At 45.2% G+C, this 21,429-nt stretch overlaps 2 protein-coding genes across 3 annotated transcripts; both read right to left on the bottom strand.

The window, feature by feature from the left end:
• Positions 1-4,259: 4,259 nt before the first annotated feature.
• LOC100842819 (protein STRICTOSIDINE SYNTHASE-LIKE 10) lies at positions 4,260-5,297 on the bottom strand. Its single transcript, XM_003580905.1, has one exon. It carries the CDS (start codon positions 5,295-5,297, stop codon positions 4,260-4,262), a length of 1,038 nt encoding a protein of 345 aa, XP_003580953.1.
• A 3,714-nt stretch (positions 5,298-9,011) lies between these two features.
• LOC100842515 lies at positions 9,012-12,118 on the bottom strand. Of its 2 annotated transcripts, XR_002961318.1 has the most exons (6): positions 11,577-12,118; positions 10,050-10,613; positions 9,869-9,952; positions 9,559-9,787; positions 9,438-9,487; positions 9,012-9,332 (listed from the first exon to the last, which is right to left on the bottom strand). XR_002961318.1 is itself a non-coding variant. In XM_014895500.2 (2 exons), the coding sequence occupies exons 1-2, from the start codon at positions 11,981-11,983 to the stop codon at positions 11,481-11,483; spliced, it is 429 nt and encodes a 142-aa protein (XP_014750986.1). In that variant the 5' UTR covers positions 11,984-12,118; the 3' UTR covers positions 11,440-11,480. The 2 variants fall into 2 exon arrangements, 1 of the variants encoding a protein (XP_014750986.1); XM_014895500.2 differs by lacking the exons at positions 9,012-9,332; positions 9,438-9,487; positions 9,559-9,787; positions 9,869-9,952; positions 10,050-10,613 and adding an exon at positions 11,440-11,502.
• Between the last annotated feature and the right edge of the window lie 9,311 nt (positions 12,119-21,429).

Raw genomic sequence — 21,429 nt, 5'->3', positions numbered from 1 at the left:
GCTCGGTGCCGTCCTGCCGCCGTCTGCCTCCGTGCCGGAGAGGATCAAGAAGCAAGAGAGGAGGGAGATCTGAGAAGGGGGAATCGGGGGAGGGGAGGGAGGTTGGGATGTTGGCCTGTCGGGGGATTCGCCGACCTTCTCCGCGCCACCACGCCGACCTTCTCCGCCGCCACTCCCTGCACGGCTGCGCCCTACACCGTAGCCGCGGCCTTCTCCGCCGGCCTGTGCCATGCTTCGCTGGAGATTTGGGGAGGAGGTGCACGGAGAGGCATCGGGAGGAGAAACGGGAAGAAGAGAAAGGGGATCGAGAGTCTGGAGGAGTGACAGAGATCGGGAGAAAGAGGATCCGACGGCCCATACACACGCCGCACGGGAGGACTAAGTGGGGCACGTGCCCCACTTAGAATCCCCGAACTTGAATCACGGGTATATTTTTTGTACATTACGTTTTGTTGAAAAACATCCTCTAATATAAGTGGCTTGTAGGGTCTTGGATTCGAGAGACCAACCACAATCCCTCTCTCCACAAAACAAAGTGCTAGCGAGGTGGTGGTGTCGGAAGAATGTGATGGACTCGATCCCATGAGGTGTCTATGTAGTCGAACTCTTGTCGTCGACTTCTAGCATTTTGGATACCTAATCTAACTGGACACTTAACCTCTGACTTATTGTCCCTTCACATGGAGTCACTCACATGTGCACCCCATATGTCAGTGAGACGCATAGAATCCCTTCTGAATCTAACCATTTTTTCTTGCCATGCCAAGCTTGAGGTGTCATACCAACTTATATGATCATGGTCCCTCTCATCCCAATCCCATCACTCACCATGAAACCAGTAGAAACTAGTTGAAAAACTAGAATAGATGCGTAACTCAAGTGTGGGGGAGTGATGAACAAACATGAGGTCTTTAAAATCCTAAGTTTACATAATAAAATAAAATGTTCCGGTTGTTCCACAACACAATTAGCACGTGGTGTATAGACTAGGTGCCTAAAGAAATAAAAACTCCCTTCGATTTATAATAAGTGTCGCTGATTTGTACATCTAAATCAACGACACTTATTATTGACCGGAGGAGTATCATTTTATTTGACTTGCAAAATACTCTCACGTTTCAGGACCAATTGATGCAAAGGTTTCAAGACCATGGTTCCATAAAGATAACAGAACTAGCTGCTTGGAAGGCTGTAATATTAAGCTAGTACCGTGTGATCATGTTACGTTCCGTTTTAGCTACTCAATCATTACAATCAACTTTGGTGTTTTAACTTCTTTGATTATCCAACTTGATGGTAGTTTAGGGGAAAATATCAGGGGGAAATATCCAACTTTGGTGTTTTAACTCCTTTGATTATCTAACGGGATACGGGGTACCTAGGCTTTCCGAAACCATCTTAGAAGTTTGTTTCTTCTCTATTTCTCATATATATTTTGAGCTCATTCATATTGGCATGAAGAAAAAGACTATAAACCAGTCCTAAATGAATCAAAATGGTAAATCGATCATGCGATAGAGGACCAAACTTGCACCGAATTTGCATGAATCCAATTTCGGCGACGGACTTTTCACCAAGAAAAACACATTGCATGTTACCCACCGTACCAGTTGTGTGTAGATAGATGGCCAACATGTGCACATGTATAGATGGCCAACGGGCCAGCCCGGGTGCGTGGGGTCGAAATCCAAGCGCGGCACAGGCTATGCCTCGGGCTGGGCAGTCGGGCCTCGCCGAAAAGCACGGGCCATGTATATACACAATTAGTACAGTGCCAGTGCGTTGACACGGCCTCTTAAATACATGCACATGAAAATTCATGTTTATAGAAAAAAACATAATTTGACATCAGTCGGAATGAACGAAACAATGGGTACAATCGAGTATAACATGTGTGTTGTTTGCGCAGACGTTGTTCTATTCCCTACTTGTATTTAACATAATTAGGCCATCTAATCTAATGATGTAATTTCATGTCGTGTGCCTGGTGCCACTGTTTATCATGGCCATCCGATCGATGAAAGTCTTGCCTCTGTCCCTAATCAATCTGCCGGGTCCTGGTCTGGTAATGCACGACCCGTACCCAGTTTAGCACAGAGCCCAGAATAGCGCATGCAGCCCAAAAACTTAAGGCCCATCATAACCCCTACGGGCCTGCTATAGCAGTCCAACTCTCTATTTCTATGTCTAACCCTAATCCTAAGCGAGAACCCCCACTATAGCTAGCCAACGGCCGAGCTTTTTGAAAAAGCCCGCGACCCCACCGTGCGCAGCCCGTTTTGGGACCGGCACGATTATAAACGGGTCATGTCAGCCCGCAACCCTTGTCGGGTCGTGCCTGGGCCTCAGTCTCGATCCCACGGTCCGGCACAGTCCATTTGACAACTTTTTTTACTATTTTATATTTCTCAACATATCTTTTCGGTTTGGCCCCGTCCTGCATAGGCCCATCCTCTATTTTCCCTTTTTCTCCTGGCCCAGCCCCTGCTGGCCTCCTGTAACCTTTGTTTCTAATCTGGATCGAGAGAATTCCCATCCCATCGATCCCCAATCCCCCACGAGACCACGACCTTGACTGCCTCTCACTCAACTCCTCCTTCTCCGCCGCCAGCCAAGCCCCTCGTCTCCGGCCTCTCCGCTACCAGGCACGTCCCAGAGTGCCTCTCCCTCTCTATCTTTGGCCGTCCAGCGGTATGGCTTCTCCGCCTCCAGCTCCGCCCCGACCCCCTCTCTCTGTCACGGTCCTCTCAGCGCAACAAGCAGGCGGCGGCGTCCCCGACCTCTCTCCAGCACGGCGGCGATGGCTGCAGCGATGAGCCGGGCTTATTTCAGCCCACTAGGCTAGACGGGCGGAGGGAAGCAGAGGTGGCGCGACGGGCGGAGGGGAAGGCAAGAGGAGGAGGAGGGAGACGGCGACCACGGGAGATCGGGAGGAGGAGGAGGAGTGGAGGACTAGAGGCGCAGCGGTGGTGGGTTTTCCTTTCTTCCGTAGGTACGATGGCGGGGTCCAGTTTGAACCGTGGGTTGAATTAATACAAAATTGAAGGAAAAATTGCAAAACTCACGGATGGACGACGACGAAGGAAGTGTTCCTCCCTTTATTATTTGGGTAGATAGAAGTGCATGTCCGTGTTGTATAATTATCGTGTACATGTGGCAAAAAAAAATATTTGAAAACATATTTCATAGTTATTATTATTTGGCGATACATTTTGCATTTCACATCATTTTCGTGTAACCCAAAGATGAGAAGAATTTTGTACTTCAAACTTTACAAATACATGTACATGTGGTGTTTCTTTTAGATTATTTCTTCAAGTTTAAAAATGCAGTTTCCATGTGATTTTTTATAAGCACTACAAAATTTGCGGTTCCCCATTCCAGGACCTCTCTACTACGAGATCTGCTCTGCAGAGACAACCAAAGATAATTACAAACAGAGTATAGGAAAAGACTAAAAAAGGAATACATCAAGCTCTGGCGGCGGCTGTTGTCTCTTTCGCGCCGGAAGAACAGATCAATTGATGGACCTTCGCCACGGCTTCTCTTGAGTCTTGACACCCCCGGGGTGATGACGTAATGTAGAGAAAAGCCAGCAATTACTGGATCTTTCGACGAAAAAAGACTGCAGGAAAAGAAATGCCATCAAACTTGTGCTCAGAAACCTCATGCAGGCTGCAGCAGCAAGCTAGTATTAAGATGTGACTTCATCTGCCCATGGAAAAGGTGGTAACAAGAACAGAACACAGAATCGCTTCACTAAATCTTGACATTTCTTTCACATCATTTCTACGTGTTTAGCCTATTCTATACTCACAGTCAACGTAAAAGAAATCTTCGGTGTTCTGTTAGTCGATTTACTTTGTGCTCTGTTTTGGTCAGCTACTCAGAAATTCAGAAACCACGGCCGAAGACAATACTTTTGCTCTGCTTCTTTTGAAGAATGTACATAAACGAAAAAAGCGTTGTGATACAGAAATCATTCGTGATCCTCACCACGATGACACCGTCCAAAGGCTCCTATGCCAAAGAAGAACACGGTGACAATTAACAAGAAGATAAACAAACATGTTAGGGAAAGGCTCCTTTGCAGAAGGAGAACACGGTGACAACCAACAAGAAGATAACACAAATTAAAATAGCACATCTGAATATCAACATTTGAAGGGAAGACAGATGCTAATTTATTGATTAAATGGATATAAACCACACTTATGGACCAAGATAAGAAAAAAAAACTAAACATACTAAATGGATCCCTATATATGTGTAACTACGCCGACATACGGCAGCTCGACAGAGCCCATGTAGTATTTGCCGTTGCCCCTCTCATTTATCTCGGTCGGCCTCACGCTCTTAGGTCCTCTCATCTCTTCAAGGACCTTTCCATTGCGTCCGACCCTGACGGCAAGGAGATGGCTACCGAATTCAAACGGAAGCTCGTTCTTCTCGCGGTGCAAGGCCACCCAGTAACCACCTCTCCTATCTTGCCTGACATTGTCGGGGTAACCTGGAAGGTCGGCAAAAGGCTCGGTCTTGCCAGCGTCGGGCCCTTTGATCCAGTACCTTAGGAGCTTGCAGGGGCCGGTAGACGCAACCACGAGGTGTGTGCGGTCATGAGAGATTGAGACACCGTTGGGGTATGTGATGCCCGACTGCAATGTGGTAACGTCATTCGTCCGTGGGTCGTACCTCATGAGACGGCCCGTCGAGTCCCCTGTCCTGGTAACCATCTCATGCTGAGACCTCTGGTAGTTCATGGAACTGTCGGTGAAGTAGACTTGCCCAGTAATCTGGTCAACGTCAACCCCGTTGGTGAAGCGGAGAGGCGCACCATCCGCCTGGTTGACGAGCACCGTCGCCTCCCCACCGGTAGGCCCAACCCGCATGAGTCCCTTGTAAGCGTCAGCTATGTATAAGTTTCCCGACTTGTGATGAAACTGCAGTCCGAGTGGGCGGCCACAATGGCTCTCAGTGACGGTCTCCGGGCGAAGCTTGGACGCGGTGCATGCCTCGCTGCTATAGTCAGGACCGTAGGCGTAGGTGGTCCAGCCGATCTTGTCTCCGTTCCATTTGAGGATGCGGCCGTCAGAGACGCCACTGTAAGGACCTTGACCCTCGCTGTCAAACGCGACACTCTCCGGCCCGCGCAGGTATCCGCGAGGGAGCGGTAGGTGCTGGCTGCGGGAGGCGTCGAAGCTGGCCGCAGCGGCCGCCATGGCGCCGGGCATGAGGAGCAGAGCCAGGATGACGATCGAGATGGTGGCCTTGGCGAGACGGCTCATGCTGCACCCCATGTTTGATCTGCTCGGATTGCTCTCGGTTATTCGAAAGGGCTCTGGTTGTGTATGATCGATGGATCTATTGTTGTTTGAGCTTGCTTGCTCGATTGATTTCTGGTGGAGAGAAGCGGCAGGGGTGCCTCACCACTTATACTGGTTGTGCTTAAGTCCGACTCGGTGTATACGCGTACGAGATCGAGTCCGAATACGAGCAGACAACGATTTCACGGTTAAATTCGGAAATCCAAGCCACCAATGTATTCTGCGGAAAAGATAAAAATGGAAAATGACAGGTGGAGACGGCCAATAATTAAAGCCCATCACCCACTCTACGTGTGCCTGCGTTAATAGACACCCCCCCCCCCACCTTCGCTAGATTTCTTAAAAAATTCTACTTCCTAAAATTCATGATAATTTTGTATTAAATTAGCGACATTTTTCATGATTTGGCGGGAGCAGTAAAAGAAAAAGAAGCAGATTCTCCAAAAGAGAAAGAAGCAAATTCTCCGTACCCATATTCTTATACTGGTACATTACTCGTGCGTTGCCAAAACATATGCATCCGAAAATTCATGTTTAAACAAAACGTAACAATATAATTGAACATTCAACCAAAATGAATGAAATAATGGGTGTTAATCAAAGTGTCATTTACTTCCTAAATGTACAGTCAAGCGTGATATGCACAGCTGTGTTTTATTTTCCATATGTGTGTTATCTACACAGCCGTGTTCTATTTCCCACTTGTATTTTAATCAAATGTTCTTACCGACGAACAAAGCACAAAACACAATTGAAATAAACCATATGCACGCTACCCCAAAACAAATACTCCGCTCGTCCATTCTACTTGCATATTGATAAAATCATTTTTATTAATTATTGTGAGTCGTAATTAATGTCAGTGCCATAAAAATTCATTTTCATCAATTATGCACACGTGTAACCATCGGAATAATGCCAACAAAATATCATCAAAGGTATCAGGCTTCAGATGTTCAACGCCTTGCCGATTAGGGAGCTGATTGTTTTTTCTTGGGTTGCGGACGTTTGGAAGGGATGAGAAGAGGAGGTATTAGGCGCCCATCGCGGGGGCAAACAATTTCGCCAGCGGCATCTTCGCGGCGAGGCTGTCGGAGCTCGTGCAGGCCACCCGCGTCAAGGACATCCTCGTCTTCCACTTTATGCTCAGCCAGGCAAACAGATCCGTTGCCAACTCCTGCCCCTAGACCCAAGCCCCCAACACGCGTGCCTCTTGATCTCCCCCTCCGCCTTTGGCAGCGTCCCGCATTCCCCCGCCTTCTACGCCGACGTATGGGGGCTCTCCTCCCTGGCGCTCTCCCTCGCACCGCCAACAACAGCTCGGGGCTGATGCTGACAGCCGTGGCCACGGACATGGCACGCAGTCCACGCCGCCCGCTGGCCGTGGCTGGCGTCAGAAGAAGGTCACGAAGCACGGGGGTGGTGCAGTGCACGAGGAACCACGCGGCGATGGACAGCACCGGTCAGCCCGGGACCTCTCTGCCAGTCTCTTGCACAGGAATCTGATCCGGTGCCGGCACGTATCGAGAGCTAGTGGTCACCGCAGGGAGGTGCGGCATGGGCAGTTGAGTCAGCGGCGGCGGCCCGGGAGGACAGCGTTGTGGGAATATAGGAGAAGAAAAATTCGATGGAGTGTGAGAAGAAAATCAGAACATGCACGGAAATTGATGCACGACGAACGACGACCAAAGAAACCTTCATAATTTTATTATTAAGGATTATTATTATTATATATACACGTGAACCAGTTGCTGGAGATGTTGGATTTTTTTTAGACGCGTGGACACCGATACGAAACGTGACCCGATCCGTTCCGAAACAGACTAGACTAGGATTTGGTCGACTATATGGGCTTCCTTGGGCCTCCTTGGGCCTCCCAAGTCCCAACCAGATCACCAAGAGCCGCGATGTCCGAGCCTGCGTCCGGATCGAGCTGCGGCGGCGGCGACGGCGGCGGCGACGACATCAAGTTGGCGACCGGAAAGAAGCCCGCGATGAAAGAGCACCGCCGGTCCGAGACTGCGTCCGGATCGAGCGGCGACGCCACGATCAAGTCGCAGAAGGTGGCGGAGGGCGACAAGGCAGAGGCGGGGAAGAAGGCGAAGATGTGGACGGTGACCCGGGAGTACATCGATCGGCTGCGCAAGGAGAAGGATGCGGGGCCCCAAATCCGCAGCTTCGACTACCTCAACGACGGCACGGATCCCGGCGCTGATGCTCTACGGGCAATCGTGGCTGGCGCCGCTGCTGCTACAGCGGAGACGGAAGCCGAGAAGGCCAGGATCCTGGAGGATTACGACACCCGTGGCTACGCCCAAGTTGAGGTGGTGGAGGACCCGTGGAGCGACAAGGAGATGGTCCGCAAGCTCATGGCCTGGAAGGAGAAGGTGCAGCAGCTTTCATCTTGAAGCAGGGCACAAGCTTAATTGTCATCCCCTCTGCAGAAACTACATAAGTTGTTGTGTCCATGTTTCTGTCATGCGAGACTAATTAAAGTTGTTAATGTCCGTGATGTATCGTAACCTTACTATTGTGTCCGATCTGCTGTCGCTGGTCGATCAGGGACAAGTTAAGTTAATTGTGCTACTACTATATACTTATTGTCATTGTCATGGTTGTGCTTTTGGTAATTGATAAGATAAGTTGTGCTCGTGGTTATTGATATAGTACTTTATCATCGTGTTGCCATTTGTAGCATCTCCCCCTGCGAACAACCTGGGATAAAATACATGACTATCTTGTTGTTTGGCACAGATGTGTAGTCAAAAACATGTATCCCATGACTGCTTGATTTAACAACCTGGTCAATGTACATTGATGGTTGTGCTTTACAGTTGTGTATTTGGTAATTGATATGATAGGTTGTGCTTGTGGTTATCGATATACTTTATTATCGTGTTGTCGGTTGTAGCATCTCCCCCTGCAAATAACCTGGGATAAAATACATGACTATCTTGTTGTTTAGCACAAATGTGTACTCAAAAACATGTAACCCTTGACTGCTTGATTAAACGGCCTGGTCAATGCACATTGATGTGGTGGTGGCTGGCCAGAGGAGGTTTCGGCGCGCACGATTCGGGGCAGGCAGCCACGAGCTTGGGTTCCGGGCAGGGACCATGCATCTGTCCAGATCAACATTGGACATTTTCATGTGTCTTATGATTTATCTCAATTATCACTGTCTTTTCTAGTAGACTCTGAATTGTTAGCTTTAGGCGTCTTTTATCAGCTATTCTAAGTATTTCTTTCATCCCAAGTATTTTGCCATTTCACAGTTCCTATATTTTTCAAGTTGATCTATTTCTCATATCACTCATTAGGTATTATTCTTCTTGCATGATGTCCTTTCTATCTGTGGTATCAAAGATTGCTGACACAATTTTTTTAATATATTTCTGATGCAACTTATACAGAATTTATTGTAATTACCACATTTCTCTGCTCTATAGATGTGCACTGTCGTAACTATCAACGGAGAGAGAAAAAAAAGTCTTTATAGTGTTCAAATGGCAGCAATTTTGAAAAGAACTTTCAGCAGTTTTACACTTTCAAATGCCAGCAATTTCACCAAAATTAATTTTCGACATGACATTTCTTCATTTTTTTAGCACTTTCACATGAATAATTTACAGAGGATGACAGTAAATATATAACACATGAATAATGTACAGAGGATGACAATAAATATACAAGAGAAGAGACATCTTCATTTCATAGCTTCCATAGAGTTCAATATCCTAAATAAAAGAGCTCAATGCGTCCTTAATTGAAATCGAGTCCATATCTCACTACAAACACAGCAAGCATAATACTCATAGGTTCTCGGATAGATTACATCAGACAAAAAGGAAATCTCGAGAGACAGTGGAATGCCATGGCACAAATTGAGGCCATGCAAAAGCATCATTCTCCAGTGTGCAGTGCATCATGCTCTTTTCTTCGGTGTAATCTTCTTTGCAGCCTTCACAATAGGTCTTGCTGGAGAAATAGGGTTTCCCGGTGTTCCTTCTGATGCCATTGCAAGAGCAAGTTGCCAGCACAATACACCAATGTCCATAACAATACAGCTAATCAAATAGTATAAGAGATTGAATAAAAAGCATTATTTTGTACCTCCCTACGATAGGACCAGGGCTGTTTTGTAGGACGGCAAAGAAACTTGACTGCAAAATACAACAACGTTAGAAATATATCGTGTATCCAAAGGAAGTGAAGAAAATCATCAATCTTTTACCTCCTTGTGACAGGACCAGGGCTGATTTGTAGAATAGCCGTTGAAGTTGTGCCTTGAACAGGTGTTCCAAGAGCCAGCATGACTGCAAAATTTAACAATGTTTTGGATGGAACAATTCATTTCACATTTTAAGAGGAACAGAACATAAGCATGATTTGTTGCCTCCTTGTGATAGAACCAGGCCTTCTTTGCAGGATAGCCAATAAGATGTGTCTCCAGGTCCAGGGGGCTGGGTACCAAAGTACCTAATTAATCATCAAGGTTTAGTTAAAAAAAAATCTCACAAAACTAGTGAGGTCAAATTACTAACACGTTAGGAGGAACTTCTAGCCCCTGCTGCCCCTGCCTCCAGGTGCACATTGCTTTCCTCAGGCAACTCCTACTCAAGCTTCTTCTGCTCCAGCATTATCCAACATCCACCATGTGCGATCAGAAACAGAGAGCAGCAAGAAAGCTATAAAAAAAAAGAGTACACAAGCCACGGTACAAACCTGGACGTTTCAACTCCATGTTATGTGTCGTTTTAGATATTCGATAGTTACTAGCACAATACCCGTGCGTTGCCACGGCATTTAATTCTTTTCACTTTCATATGTACCCTGTTTTGTTACAGATCGACGAACTCATTCATAAAAAAAATCATTAATTTTCCTGAACATATGGAACACTTGCGTTTCTTTACTCCGTACAACTTACCTCGGGCAAACATAATAATAAGCAGAAAAGATATAATAAATCATGAAAACAACTTACACACATTAGATACCAATATCACACAAATATCAGGAAAGATCCGAACACACTATCACTTGAAGACTATATGAAGATACTCGTATGCGGGCACAATGCTCTAGCACCGATTTACACCGAGACAGGAAAGAGCCTAACCTTATTTACACTTTAAGCACCTTACCTTAACAGGAATAATAAAAGGATGTGAAAAAATGCAACATTTATTCTTCTATGCTTAGCAACGATGCATAGTTGTGGCAACCGTCTTATACGCCTCCAGCAACTCTTTTACTGCACCCAGCATTGTCTTCCAGTGCATGTGTCTTCCGTCACACAAATCAGATATCCAATTAGTAACTCAGACAGGTCATGCTATATAGAACATTAACACAAAACACCAAACTTAGGTACGGAACATACGTGTTAAAATCATGAAAAAAAAACATCTGCAATTAACTCATCATTATTCATTTCTCCTTGGACAACATATCAGATGAAGATTATTAAGGATGCATTTCATCTCCACCATATTATGTGAATTAGCACTTCCACATAGAAATCTTTGCTGACTGTTCTCTCACAGCTACGCAAACATATATTATTTCTGTTTTCTTCAATCCACAACGCGCAAACTTCTTTAGCTCAGAAGGGCATTTTTGTCCTAAATATGACACAAGGAAATGTAATCGTAGAAAATATGACAACAACCAGGGGAGCTGATGTTCAGTGACTTTCACCAAGGAACACCAAATGCCACAAGAACTGGACCCTTTTATAAAAATCTGGCACCACACTTGACTACTCCCTACTATTCCAAGAACCTAGCAATTCAAGAGACTACAAATTTCTGGAAGGAATCAAATGTAAATGCTAGAATTTTGAGCTTTCAGTCCAAAAATCACAAACCTTATAGAGCTATATCCATGTGCATGGTAAATTCTGCATTTCATGAGTTACGTCAAAGACACCAACAATCCATACAAACCTCAACAAGACAATCATGAGAATTCTAAACGAAGAAACTTGTGTGCATCTTGTTGCCTTTCATGGTGACGACTCTGCGGAAAACCAAACAGAGTTCAGAGCACTGAATGTAAAGATCACAACACAATCAAACTCGACCACAAGGGAGAAGAAAGAATTGATTACTTGGAGATGGAGGTGCCGCAGGAGCCCTCAATGGCGGTACATTAAAAAGGGGTCAATAAGGTTCTGACGTAAACGCATAAAAACAGTGGTAGTTAAATACAGATGGGAATAAGGAGTTATTGGCTGAAAACACTTACATGAGCACTGGGCAAGCGCCTGCAGCGGGAGCGGGACAGAGAAGGAGCCCATAAGGGACATCATGTGCATGGAATCCATGGGCGCGGGTGGCGGGCATGAGCGTGTTGATGTCGCCGTTGAGGCAGTGGCAGAGGCAGATGGGCGCGGTGTGGACGAGGGACTTGAAGCCGGCGCGGCACGCCGCCGGGGGCGACGACACGCTGGTGTTGGTGAGGTAGCCCATGCACGGATTCAGCCCCAGCAACGATGGCAGGCACTCCTTCAGTTGCGATGACAGGCCGCCACACCACTTGGAGGCCACAGCGCCTCCGCTGGGGAGGCCATTGCGTCGCTTGGAGGCCGCCATTGCTCGTAGGTGGAGTACCGGGGACAGTTCGGGGCGTTGAAGATGGAGACCAGGCGGCATGGATCTGGATGGTGGCGCTAGGGACGGAGTAGGCAGCGGCGCTAGCTGATGGAGGAGGCGGCGGGGTGGAGCAGAGGCGTCGCCAGGCAGGGAAAGGGGAGGGGATCGGGCTGGGGAAGGTGATCGGTGGGTGAGGAATAGGATTTGGACTGCGCGTCGATTCTTAAAAATAGGAGGGACCAAAACGCAAAATTGCGGTACAGATAATATGTCTTGGTGTGTTTTTTTTTTTAACAGATATGTCTTGGTGTTTCAACTCCTTTGATATATTATCCAACTTATTTTTTCGTGAATTCAGTCTCATTTTCAAAAAATAATCTTCGGAAAAAATAAGCGTGGGCTGTCCAAATGAAAGCAAGCAATAAGCATTGGGCAACTTGGCCCATCTGCAAGAGCAATCCGCTTAAAAAAGAATCTGCAAGTGTAAGTTCTAATGGGCTTAACCGTGGGCTTGGAACCCAATATTATAGAACGGATTTGGGCTAAAGTGCCGGTCAGCTCTATTTCATTCATGTTCCTCAGGATGCTCATTGTTTTAAGGATCATCACAATTCAATTCAGTTACACGCACGAAAATGAATTTTGGATGCCAAATATTGTATCCAAATTAATATATTTTTCTACTTCCTCCGGCCGGAATTACTTGTCGAAATATTACATGTATCTAGACGCTTTTTACACATTGATACATCAGTATTTGGGCAAATTTGAGACAAGTAACAGCGGTCGGAGGGAGTATTATTGTTATTTACAAGTCTCCGGATATGTGTTGCCAGATTGGCAGATTGCGTTAAGGATATATACCTCCAAAATCAAAACAACTAGCCCATCCGCTTCATGTTATATGCAGCTTTAATTAGTTAGAGGTATTTAACCTACTCCAATTAGATTAGATTTGGCGACAAGCTGGAAAGAACATCCATGCATGGCTGCCCTTGCTTCTTCATGTAGTGAAATGCTTCCATGTTCTAGAGACATGATGTATATGCCCAAATAACTGCATTGTTGACCTACATAGGCAAGCAATAAGATAAGGTTGTGATCTCCATCCACATGCATGCATGCATCCATGGGGCAGATGGGCATCAGAAGGATCGATGGTGAGCCACACACGCATGCATGCATGTATGGTTCTGAGTGTTCATTTTCACTCCATGGACCAGACAAAGCCCATCGTCATAGTATTTCTTGCAAGCTATAGGGTCCAGCTATGTATAATAGCTAGTTGGATAAGTAGTCGAGAACATGCGTGTAAAAAAAGGATTGAGAATTTATGATGAAACTGACTATCTAGGTAGCTGCCGAAATTATTAAGATTGCTTTTGCTTCTATGATTCTATCATTTTCATGAAATTTGGACAAGCTGTGCAGGTATATATCTATGTGTATCTACGGCTTGAAGTAGATGTCTATGGCGCTTCGTATTTCTACGAATTAAAATGACCATATGTCAAGGTGCCAAGATATATATACATACTTGTCACGAATACCAAGTGGTCACCAGAAGATATATAGCTACGTACTCCCAAGTGTAAGAAAAGCTGAGATAGCTACCCCAACCAATCAGCACACGAAGATAATACTAGCTCTCTACATTGTGGAAACAGTGACCACTAAGAGGAGTCATATATATCTGGTCAGGATAGGATATTTTTCTCGCTCGATCTTTTTTTCCCTTTGTCTATTTTCATGCATGGTCTACGATGCAATTTATACTATTACTTCATATATGAATATGCCAGTAGAAATTGTTCCCTTTGTTCCTAAAAATAAAGTGCATTTTGTGTTCTTTTGACCAAGCCTTTGACCAAGTATTACTCCATCAACGTGTGAATTCTGTGATACAAATCATAATCATAAACAAATAATTTTGAATACTAATGCAACAATATCAATTATTTCATAAAAATATGTCGATACCTAATTGTTGGTTAAAGACTCGGTCAAAAGAAATAACAAAAATACGCCTTTATTAAGACAAGAAAAGCATAGAATAATTAAATCATCAAAGCGCACAGCATGCCACGGGGCTGGGAGGAAGAAAATAAAGCGCTAGAAACCACTCCTAATTGAATTCTTAAAACAGATAAATCCCTCATGCATTCATGCATGCATGTCCTCATGCGATAGACCAAACTTGCACGAATCCAATTTCTGCGCGACAGACGTCTCATCAAGAAAAACACATTGCATGTTACCCACCGGTTGTGTGCACATGGATTGTCATTGGCTCATTGCCATATATTGCACGTTTGCATCTAATTGATTCGCATGCAGGATGAGGGAGCTCTTTAATTAATTATAGGAAACTAGTTATATGTTGGAAAGTTTTGCTGAGCATTTGATATATAATTTCCATGTATATGCATCTATAGCACTTTGTGGGAAAACTAGTTTGTCGCGCGCCAGATCTGACCACGTACGTTGCGTACGTAATTGCCTTACATGCATGCATGCTGTTGTCACGTTCCATTGTTTCATGACGCGATAATTAAAGTAGCTAAGCTCTGAAGTTTCGCCACCACCGGGGCATAACATCTATTGGACCATGGAACCGGCCGCCGGCCATCCGGAAGAAAGTGCTAATTAATTGGAGCAACGATGTTATACAGTAATTAAATACTCCCCAAAATTTACATGCTTCCAAATGTAATTGGGTTCTGACTTGAAAATGTACATGTTTGTGGAATATCATAACTTCTTCATATGCTATTTTTGTATGAACTTAGTTTGTGAAACTCTTGGACATGGTTCCTATCGAGTTTGCATTGTTTGCACGTACCGTAAAGTGGTTTTCCCATGACCTGAAATTAATAATTGACCCAAACAAAATAAAGCTACCATTATCGCATAGCTATTACTAGTATACTGCTCCATAAAATAATATGACCGGAACGATCTCTAGACCGAAAGAGTACCTATATAGCCCGTTGAAAAACTGAAAAAGTTCAAAGGCGACAAGGCTACAATCAACGTAAGATCGACTTGCATGCAATTATTTGGATCGAGAAGGCGGGCAGAAAAGTCATTCACACACACTGCATAAGTACATAACCAATAACGGCGCACACCAAACGATATGTGACAGATCAACTGATGATCTATATATGTAGGTATGCATAATCACGTACAATAAGAAGAACTCGAGAGGGGAAAAGGTCAAACGGTCGTGGCATGCATGCAACAGCAACAGTACGTACGAAACAACGAGGTAACGTACGTACGTCGGTTGGCGGTTTGCATGCATGCATGCATGGATTAATTGGTTAGTAACCTCTCCCTTTCCATGTCTCTCTGCAGACATCGCATGCACGCACGCGTGCAGCTACTAGTTTTTGCAAAGAAAATAAGTTGACCGTACTTTATTTGTTTGTTGCAGATGAGTAGTACGTACTGCACAACAGCCGGTTGGTATACGTAGTTCCATATCAGTTACGTGTGGATGTCGACGCCCATATATACCTACCTAGCTAGCTTCTTCTTGTCTCTACTCACCATGCATGCATGCTCGTAGATATAGCTAAACTGTATAGCGCACATGTGAAATATTCGAACAGATATGCGCGCATATGGTTTCCTTTTCCTTTTCTGACAATCAAATTAAATTAATATGGAGAAAATGGGTCTTAATTTACTTTAATTTTTGGAGCAGGATGTATATGAACCGCAGAGTGAACGTGTAGATCTTAGGAGATCAATCGTACGTACATAGTAAAGGTTGATTGATTGACGAATATGGCAAAAAGCGTGTTGGCCAATTTGGATGGTAGGACGGAGAGGGTGACTACTGGCCTACTATCGGCATGTATATAACTGCCGGCAGGTCCGAATTATTGGGTTTAAAAGGTTTGCACATGGCTACGTACCTATAGCTTGTTTGTCGAACATGCAAAACACCTTTAGTGTTTGTTAAAAGCCTAACTAGTATAGCTATCTACTGCGTGATGGTGAAAGAAGAAAAAATCAAACACATGAGACTGATGTAAATATATGCATGGTTATTTGAAAGCAAGGGACGTCCCTTTTAGTCTTTTGCTGCTTCTCCAAGTCTCCCAGCTTTTTGTAGGGAGGCATTTTGTTGCTAGCTTAGACTTTGTGAAGCACAGAAAGCTACAGATCGAGACTGTGGTAGTAAGGACCGCCGATCGATATATATCTGCTGGAAGCATATATACGAGACTGTACGTTGTGAGAAAAGGCAAATTATGTATTGTCGGCCAGCTTCTGGATTGTGAGATACATGAATGCATGGAGGGTGACTACTCGCCTAATTCTTGGAATCCCCAGCAAGCCATGCAACACAGCTAGCTAACCGCGATCTATCGCGAATTCTTGGTCATGCATGAGTCCTGCGTTTTAATACTCCGTAAGGACCGATGGACGATGCATGGAGGCCAACGTTAACTCATCCCCACCAACCGTGCAATGCAACAACAGCTAACCGCCGGCCGCCTGCCGTTCGAATTCTCGGCCAGTGCAGTTTTAGCTGGTTTTAGCTAGGGTGTCTTACGCTTTTTAATATATGCATGATCCATCGATGATGTTGACATCTTGATCGATGGTTATTGCATTGACCGTCAATTAGACCAACTAACAGAATTGCGTGTTATAGAAGAAACTAGATTGAAAACAAAATCGCAACACAAACCTAATAGTGTAATTTTTGTAACACTTGATCAGCCACCATGCATGCAATCATTGCCCTATATAACTGGTACTCAAAATTGCATGTCATGCACATTGCACGAGGGAGTATTATAGTACAGTCAACCTAACGGATAAGATACACGATGCAAGGGTACGTCTGGCCCGAGCAGTGACCGACCGGAGGATCGATCGATGACGTCATGCATCATCCGAGCTAACGTTAGTTGCAACCGGCCGTTGACCGATTCGGGCGGTCGCCAATTTCGCCTGCCTGCATGCAGAACAGGGCACATGCATGATGCATTACGTATTTTCGTTAGGCATGCATGTAGCGGCTAGCTGCAGTGACAGATAGTAGGACGTACGTGTCAAAGCTAGAGGAGGGGAAGACAGGGACGATGTTGACTTTCCAATCAAGTTACTGCGCGCGCAAAAGAAGGCAAGCACCGGCCGGCCAGTTTTACTGTCCTTTTGATCAAGTGCTTGGTGTAATTGTGATGTGTCATGCTGCCTGGTGGGCCGGACAGACCCGTACAAGATTGCCAAACAGGGGTGCCCTGCTCTGTATCAACAAAAAAAGAAAAGCGAGCTAGTTTAATGAGATGGAGATAATTACTCCACCTGGCCCTGGAATCCTCTCCTCGATCGTTCACCCTGCAGAGATCTGAGCCTTACACGTGACGTTTTTTATTTTTTCGAAAAGGGGAGAGAACACTCCTGCTGACGTGAGATGCTGACTTTAGGACTGTAGGAGGCATAAGTCAAATTACCTGCCATCGCCTCTAGGACTGTAGGAGGCATATGGGAGATGCAGAGGCTCACTGCCATGACCGTTTTCTCGATAGCCGCGCGCGTCATTCACTGCTGGTCGGTACGTAGGCATGCTGTTCTGGCTCGATCGATCGATCAGCTTCGTTTGATTTCTCGTGAATCTGGTCTTGCCGATCGATAGTATCTCGTGGAAGAAAACATGCCACCACACAGCAGGCAGTAAATGAAAATAAAAACAGACATGCATGAAGTTGACATATACTCCTTCCATTTCACAAAGAATAGTACGCACGCATTTTAAAATTTTGCTTTGACCAACAATTAGACTAATGATTTGAAGCTTATGTGTTACAAAAATTATATCATTAGATTCGCATTTTAAAAACCTTTCCAACGATATAAAATTTGTAACATATAATCTACATACAATTGGTCTAATCGTTGGTCAAAGTTCGACTTCGAAGAATGTGGGCGCCATTCTTTGTGAAATGGAATGAGTATATGCAGCACGGTACGGTTTCGCTGCTGATCGTTCAAGTAAGCAAATGAGAGACAACATAGCCACATTCACTAATCGGGGATACTTAAGTAGTAACTTCCAGTTGTCTTTTTCCAGAGGAACTAACAAATGACCAAGTATTGATCTGTTATTACCTCCAAGGATTTGGGGTACAGGGTGCTCGACGTCTTGGCCCTCGAATGGGATCGCCAAATGTTGCCCCCAAATGTGTTATTTTTTATCATTTGGGGGAGCATGTGCACATTTGGCCGTCCCTGTTTTCATCACCCAATAACACCTCTCAAATTTTTCTACCAAATTTGATTTTTCTTTCCTTTATTCTGCGTCCTCTCTTTTTTATTTTTTCTTCTCCTCCTGGGGCAGAAAAAAAAGAGCGTCGGGCAATGTCCGGACACCCCAAACCTCTCCCAAATTTGGAGCCAATTTGGGAAAGCTAGCCAGAGAAAATGTCCGTTTGGGAAATGTGGTTGGGGGCTGATTTTGTAAGACAAAAGGTCCCGATCCCACGAACGGACATTTGAGATAGCTTTGGGGATGTGATTGGAGATGGTCTAACAATATATTCTACTATTCAAAGAGTTGGTAGCAGACTGACAGTTGTGCTCAAGATCCAGTAAAAATGACGAAATTATTTATGTTCACTTTTAGTCTCATATACTCTTGTCTTGTTTGCCACCCTTTACCTAAATCTTGGTTCTTATCCTTGGACGTCACGACTCACGCGCAGCTACCACTACGGGAAAAACAGATTTTGCCGGCGGTTTTTCCTCGGGGCCGCCGGCAAAGGGCGTCGGTATGGAGTCTAGCCGGCAAAGGCCTCTTTGCCGGAGGATTTTTCTCGTCACCTTCGGCAAAGGCTTTGCCGAAGGCAAAACAAAGAGCCTCCGGCAAAGAAAACTAACAAACAGTCCGCACGAAGGTAGACGGAAGGCCACGTGGCAGAGGGTTTTGCCGAAGGCCAGCCTCCAGCAAAGAAAATCGAAAATAATAATAATAAAACATCACCAGGGTCCCAAATTCCCCGCTGCTCGCCCGTCGCTCGCCGCCGCTCACACGTCCCTGCCGGCCCTTGCCACGCCACCGATACATCCGGTCGAAGCCGCCGTTTCTGCTCGCGCTGCGCGCGGCTGCAGCTGCTTGCCTTGCGCGCGGCCTTGTTCGTCGTTGTGCTGCTCGCCGCTGCCCACCGCGCACGCCACCAGTAGCCCAAAGCACGGAGGAGAGAGAGAGAGAGAGAGAGAGAGAGAGAGATAGAAAGAGAGAAGCTCGCCCCACCGCTCGCCGCTGCTGCCCCATGCGCCACCTGCCGCCGCGCGCGGCCTGCCCCGCTCGTCGCAGCTGCAGCCTGCCGCCGCTTTTCCCACCACTCGTTGCTGCAGCCTGGCCTCGCCGCTCCCCCGCGCCGCTGCCTCGCAGTGCTGCCGCTGGCCCGGCTCCCGCCAAGCACCGCCGTGGGAGGATCTGCCGGGGAGCACGCAAAGAGAGCTTCAAGGAAGGAAAGGAGGAGGAGCTGCCGTGTGGTCCGAAGAAGAGAGAGATACGGAGGGATAAGGCAGAGAGAGGAAGGGATAAGGGAGAGGGAAAAAAAGTAAGATGTGCGGACCAGATTAGGCCAAGTCACCGATCCGTGGGGTGTTCACCCGGATCCCTGACGTGGCAACTTCTTTTGCTGACGGCCAGGCCTACGACAATTTTTTTTTTGTGTGTGTGCACATGTTTGATAAGTTTTGACCCATTTTAATTTTGTTTATTGCTTTGAAATTTTTATCCCAACCTTATGTACTCATAATATGACTCCATGACAAAAATGGCTAATTTTTTACAAAATTTTAGTATTATTAATCTTTTTCTATGAAACGACTCTAGAAAATGATAAATAATTATTTTTACATAAACGTTGGTGGTTTTAATTAACATTACTCATCATTAACACTAAATGAAACCATAGTAAAAAAATCAACTCAGAAAGTGAAAACCTTATTGCAAAACTTGGTTCGGGAGTCAAATTGGACGTTTGAGTGCTATGTTCGAGAACTTATACGAAGATGTTGCAATTTGTGAAGCATGTACCATTTTAATTTTGTGTATGGATCCATAATTTGTATCCCAAGTTTATATACCCATAAAACGACACCATACCAAAATTTGTTCTTTTTTGACAAAGTTTCAGTATTATTTCATTTTTGCTATTAAACAACTCTAGAAAATGATAACTAATTATTTTTACACAAAATATGGTGATTTTAATTCATATTAGTGATCATTAGTGTCAAATAAAAGTACAGTAAAAGTTTCAACTCAAAAAGTGGTGGTTTACATCATAATTTGAAACAAGAGAGGAAAGGGGTACAAAAAAAAATATTGAAAACTCTTTGGCGGCGGCTGGCCTCTGACAAAGAATCCCGTCCTTTTCTCCCCGTTAGGCGCCAGTCAAGTCCACGTGGGACGCCTTCTTTGCCGACGGCCTTTTTGTTCTTTGCCGGAGGTCTTTTTTATTCTTTGCCTAGGCTATTTTTCTTTGCCGGAGGCTTCTTTTTTTGCCGTCGGCAAAGCCTTTTTTGCCGGAATCCAGAGGAAAAGCCTTCGGCAAAGGCCCAGGCCGCCGGCAAAATCTGTTTTTCCAGTAGTGCACGGAAAAAAGAGGATGGAGCTTACGTACGAGATTCAAGGCGGGCTGCATAGCCATGCAGATTTGGCACGCAATCATATCCCAAGGGAAATCGACACCTGACGTCTCACAATCGTTAAGTTGACCGTGGTAGGCTAGGCACTCCACGCGTTCGAGGCACGTTAACCCCAGAGAAATTAAGTACTGCACGCCTAAATGACCTGAAAAATTATCAAGGAATTGAACTCATGGTAAGAGAGGGAGATATAGTAGTAGCAGTGTTGTTCAAGGTTCTGTACGCAACGGAACGTTGTTGTTCAAAGTTCTATACATAACGGAATGTAGCTTCACTCACTAACGGACGTAATTAAACGGGCCAGCAAACTTAACAAGCCATATACGTAGCATGTTGTTGTTCAAAGTTCTACCCTTTTTTTTACAGTAAAGTAGTACTCCGTATTTCTTTATTAACTCTGAGACGAATGTTACATCGTTTATGCATGACAGCGCAACTGAGTTTGTTAGTGAACTCACCACTCCTGTCATGGATAAACATAGGAAGGAATCTGCACGACAATTAACGCCCACAGTGCCTCAGGGGATCAAGTACCTACGCCTTTATCATCATTAGTTAGTTAATTAAGTTGGTTGGTTAGTTACGCTCGCGCTAGACAGCGTGCGTGACAGTTTCTCTGGCTGCATCCATGAGCAACCCTGCCTTGTCAGGGCGCCTTTTCCTTTTCTATTGTCTCGACCGGTATTGTCAGCGGCGGAACTGTCTTTTCAGACAGAGTTTATCAGGTACCCCAAAAAAAAGACAGAATTTATCCCATTTTTCTTGGGAAGAACAAGACGGAATTTATCAGGAGACATCGTTTAGTACTCGGTAGTAGTATAATT

This window comes from Brachypodium distachyon, chromosome 5 (genome assembly GCF_000005505.3).
Source record: "Brachypodium distachyon strain Bd21 chromosome 5, Brachypodium_distachyon_v3.0, whole genome shotgun sequence".
In the NCBI taxonomy this organism is placed as follows: Eukaryota; Viridiplantae; Streptophyta; class Magnoliopsida; order Poales; family Poaceae; genus Brachypodium; species Brachypodium distachyon.
Note: the sequence above shows the minus strand (reverse complement) of the source record. Positions and strands in the feature narration are given on the sequence as shown.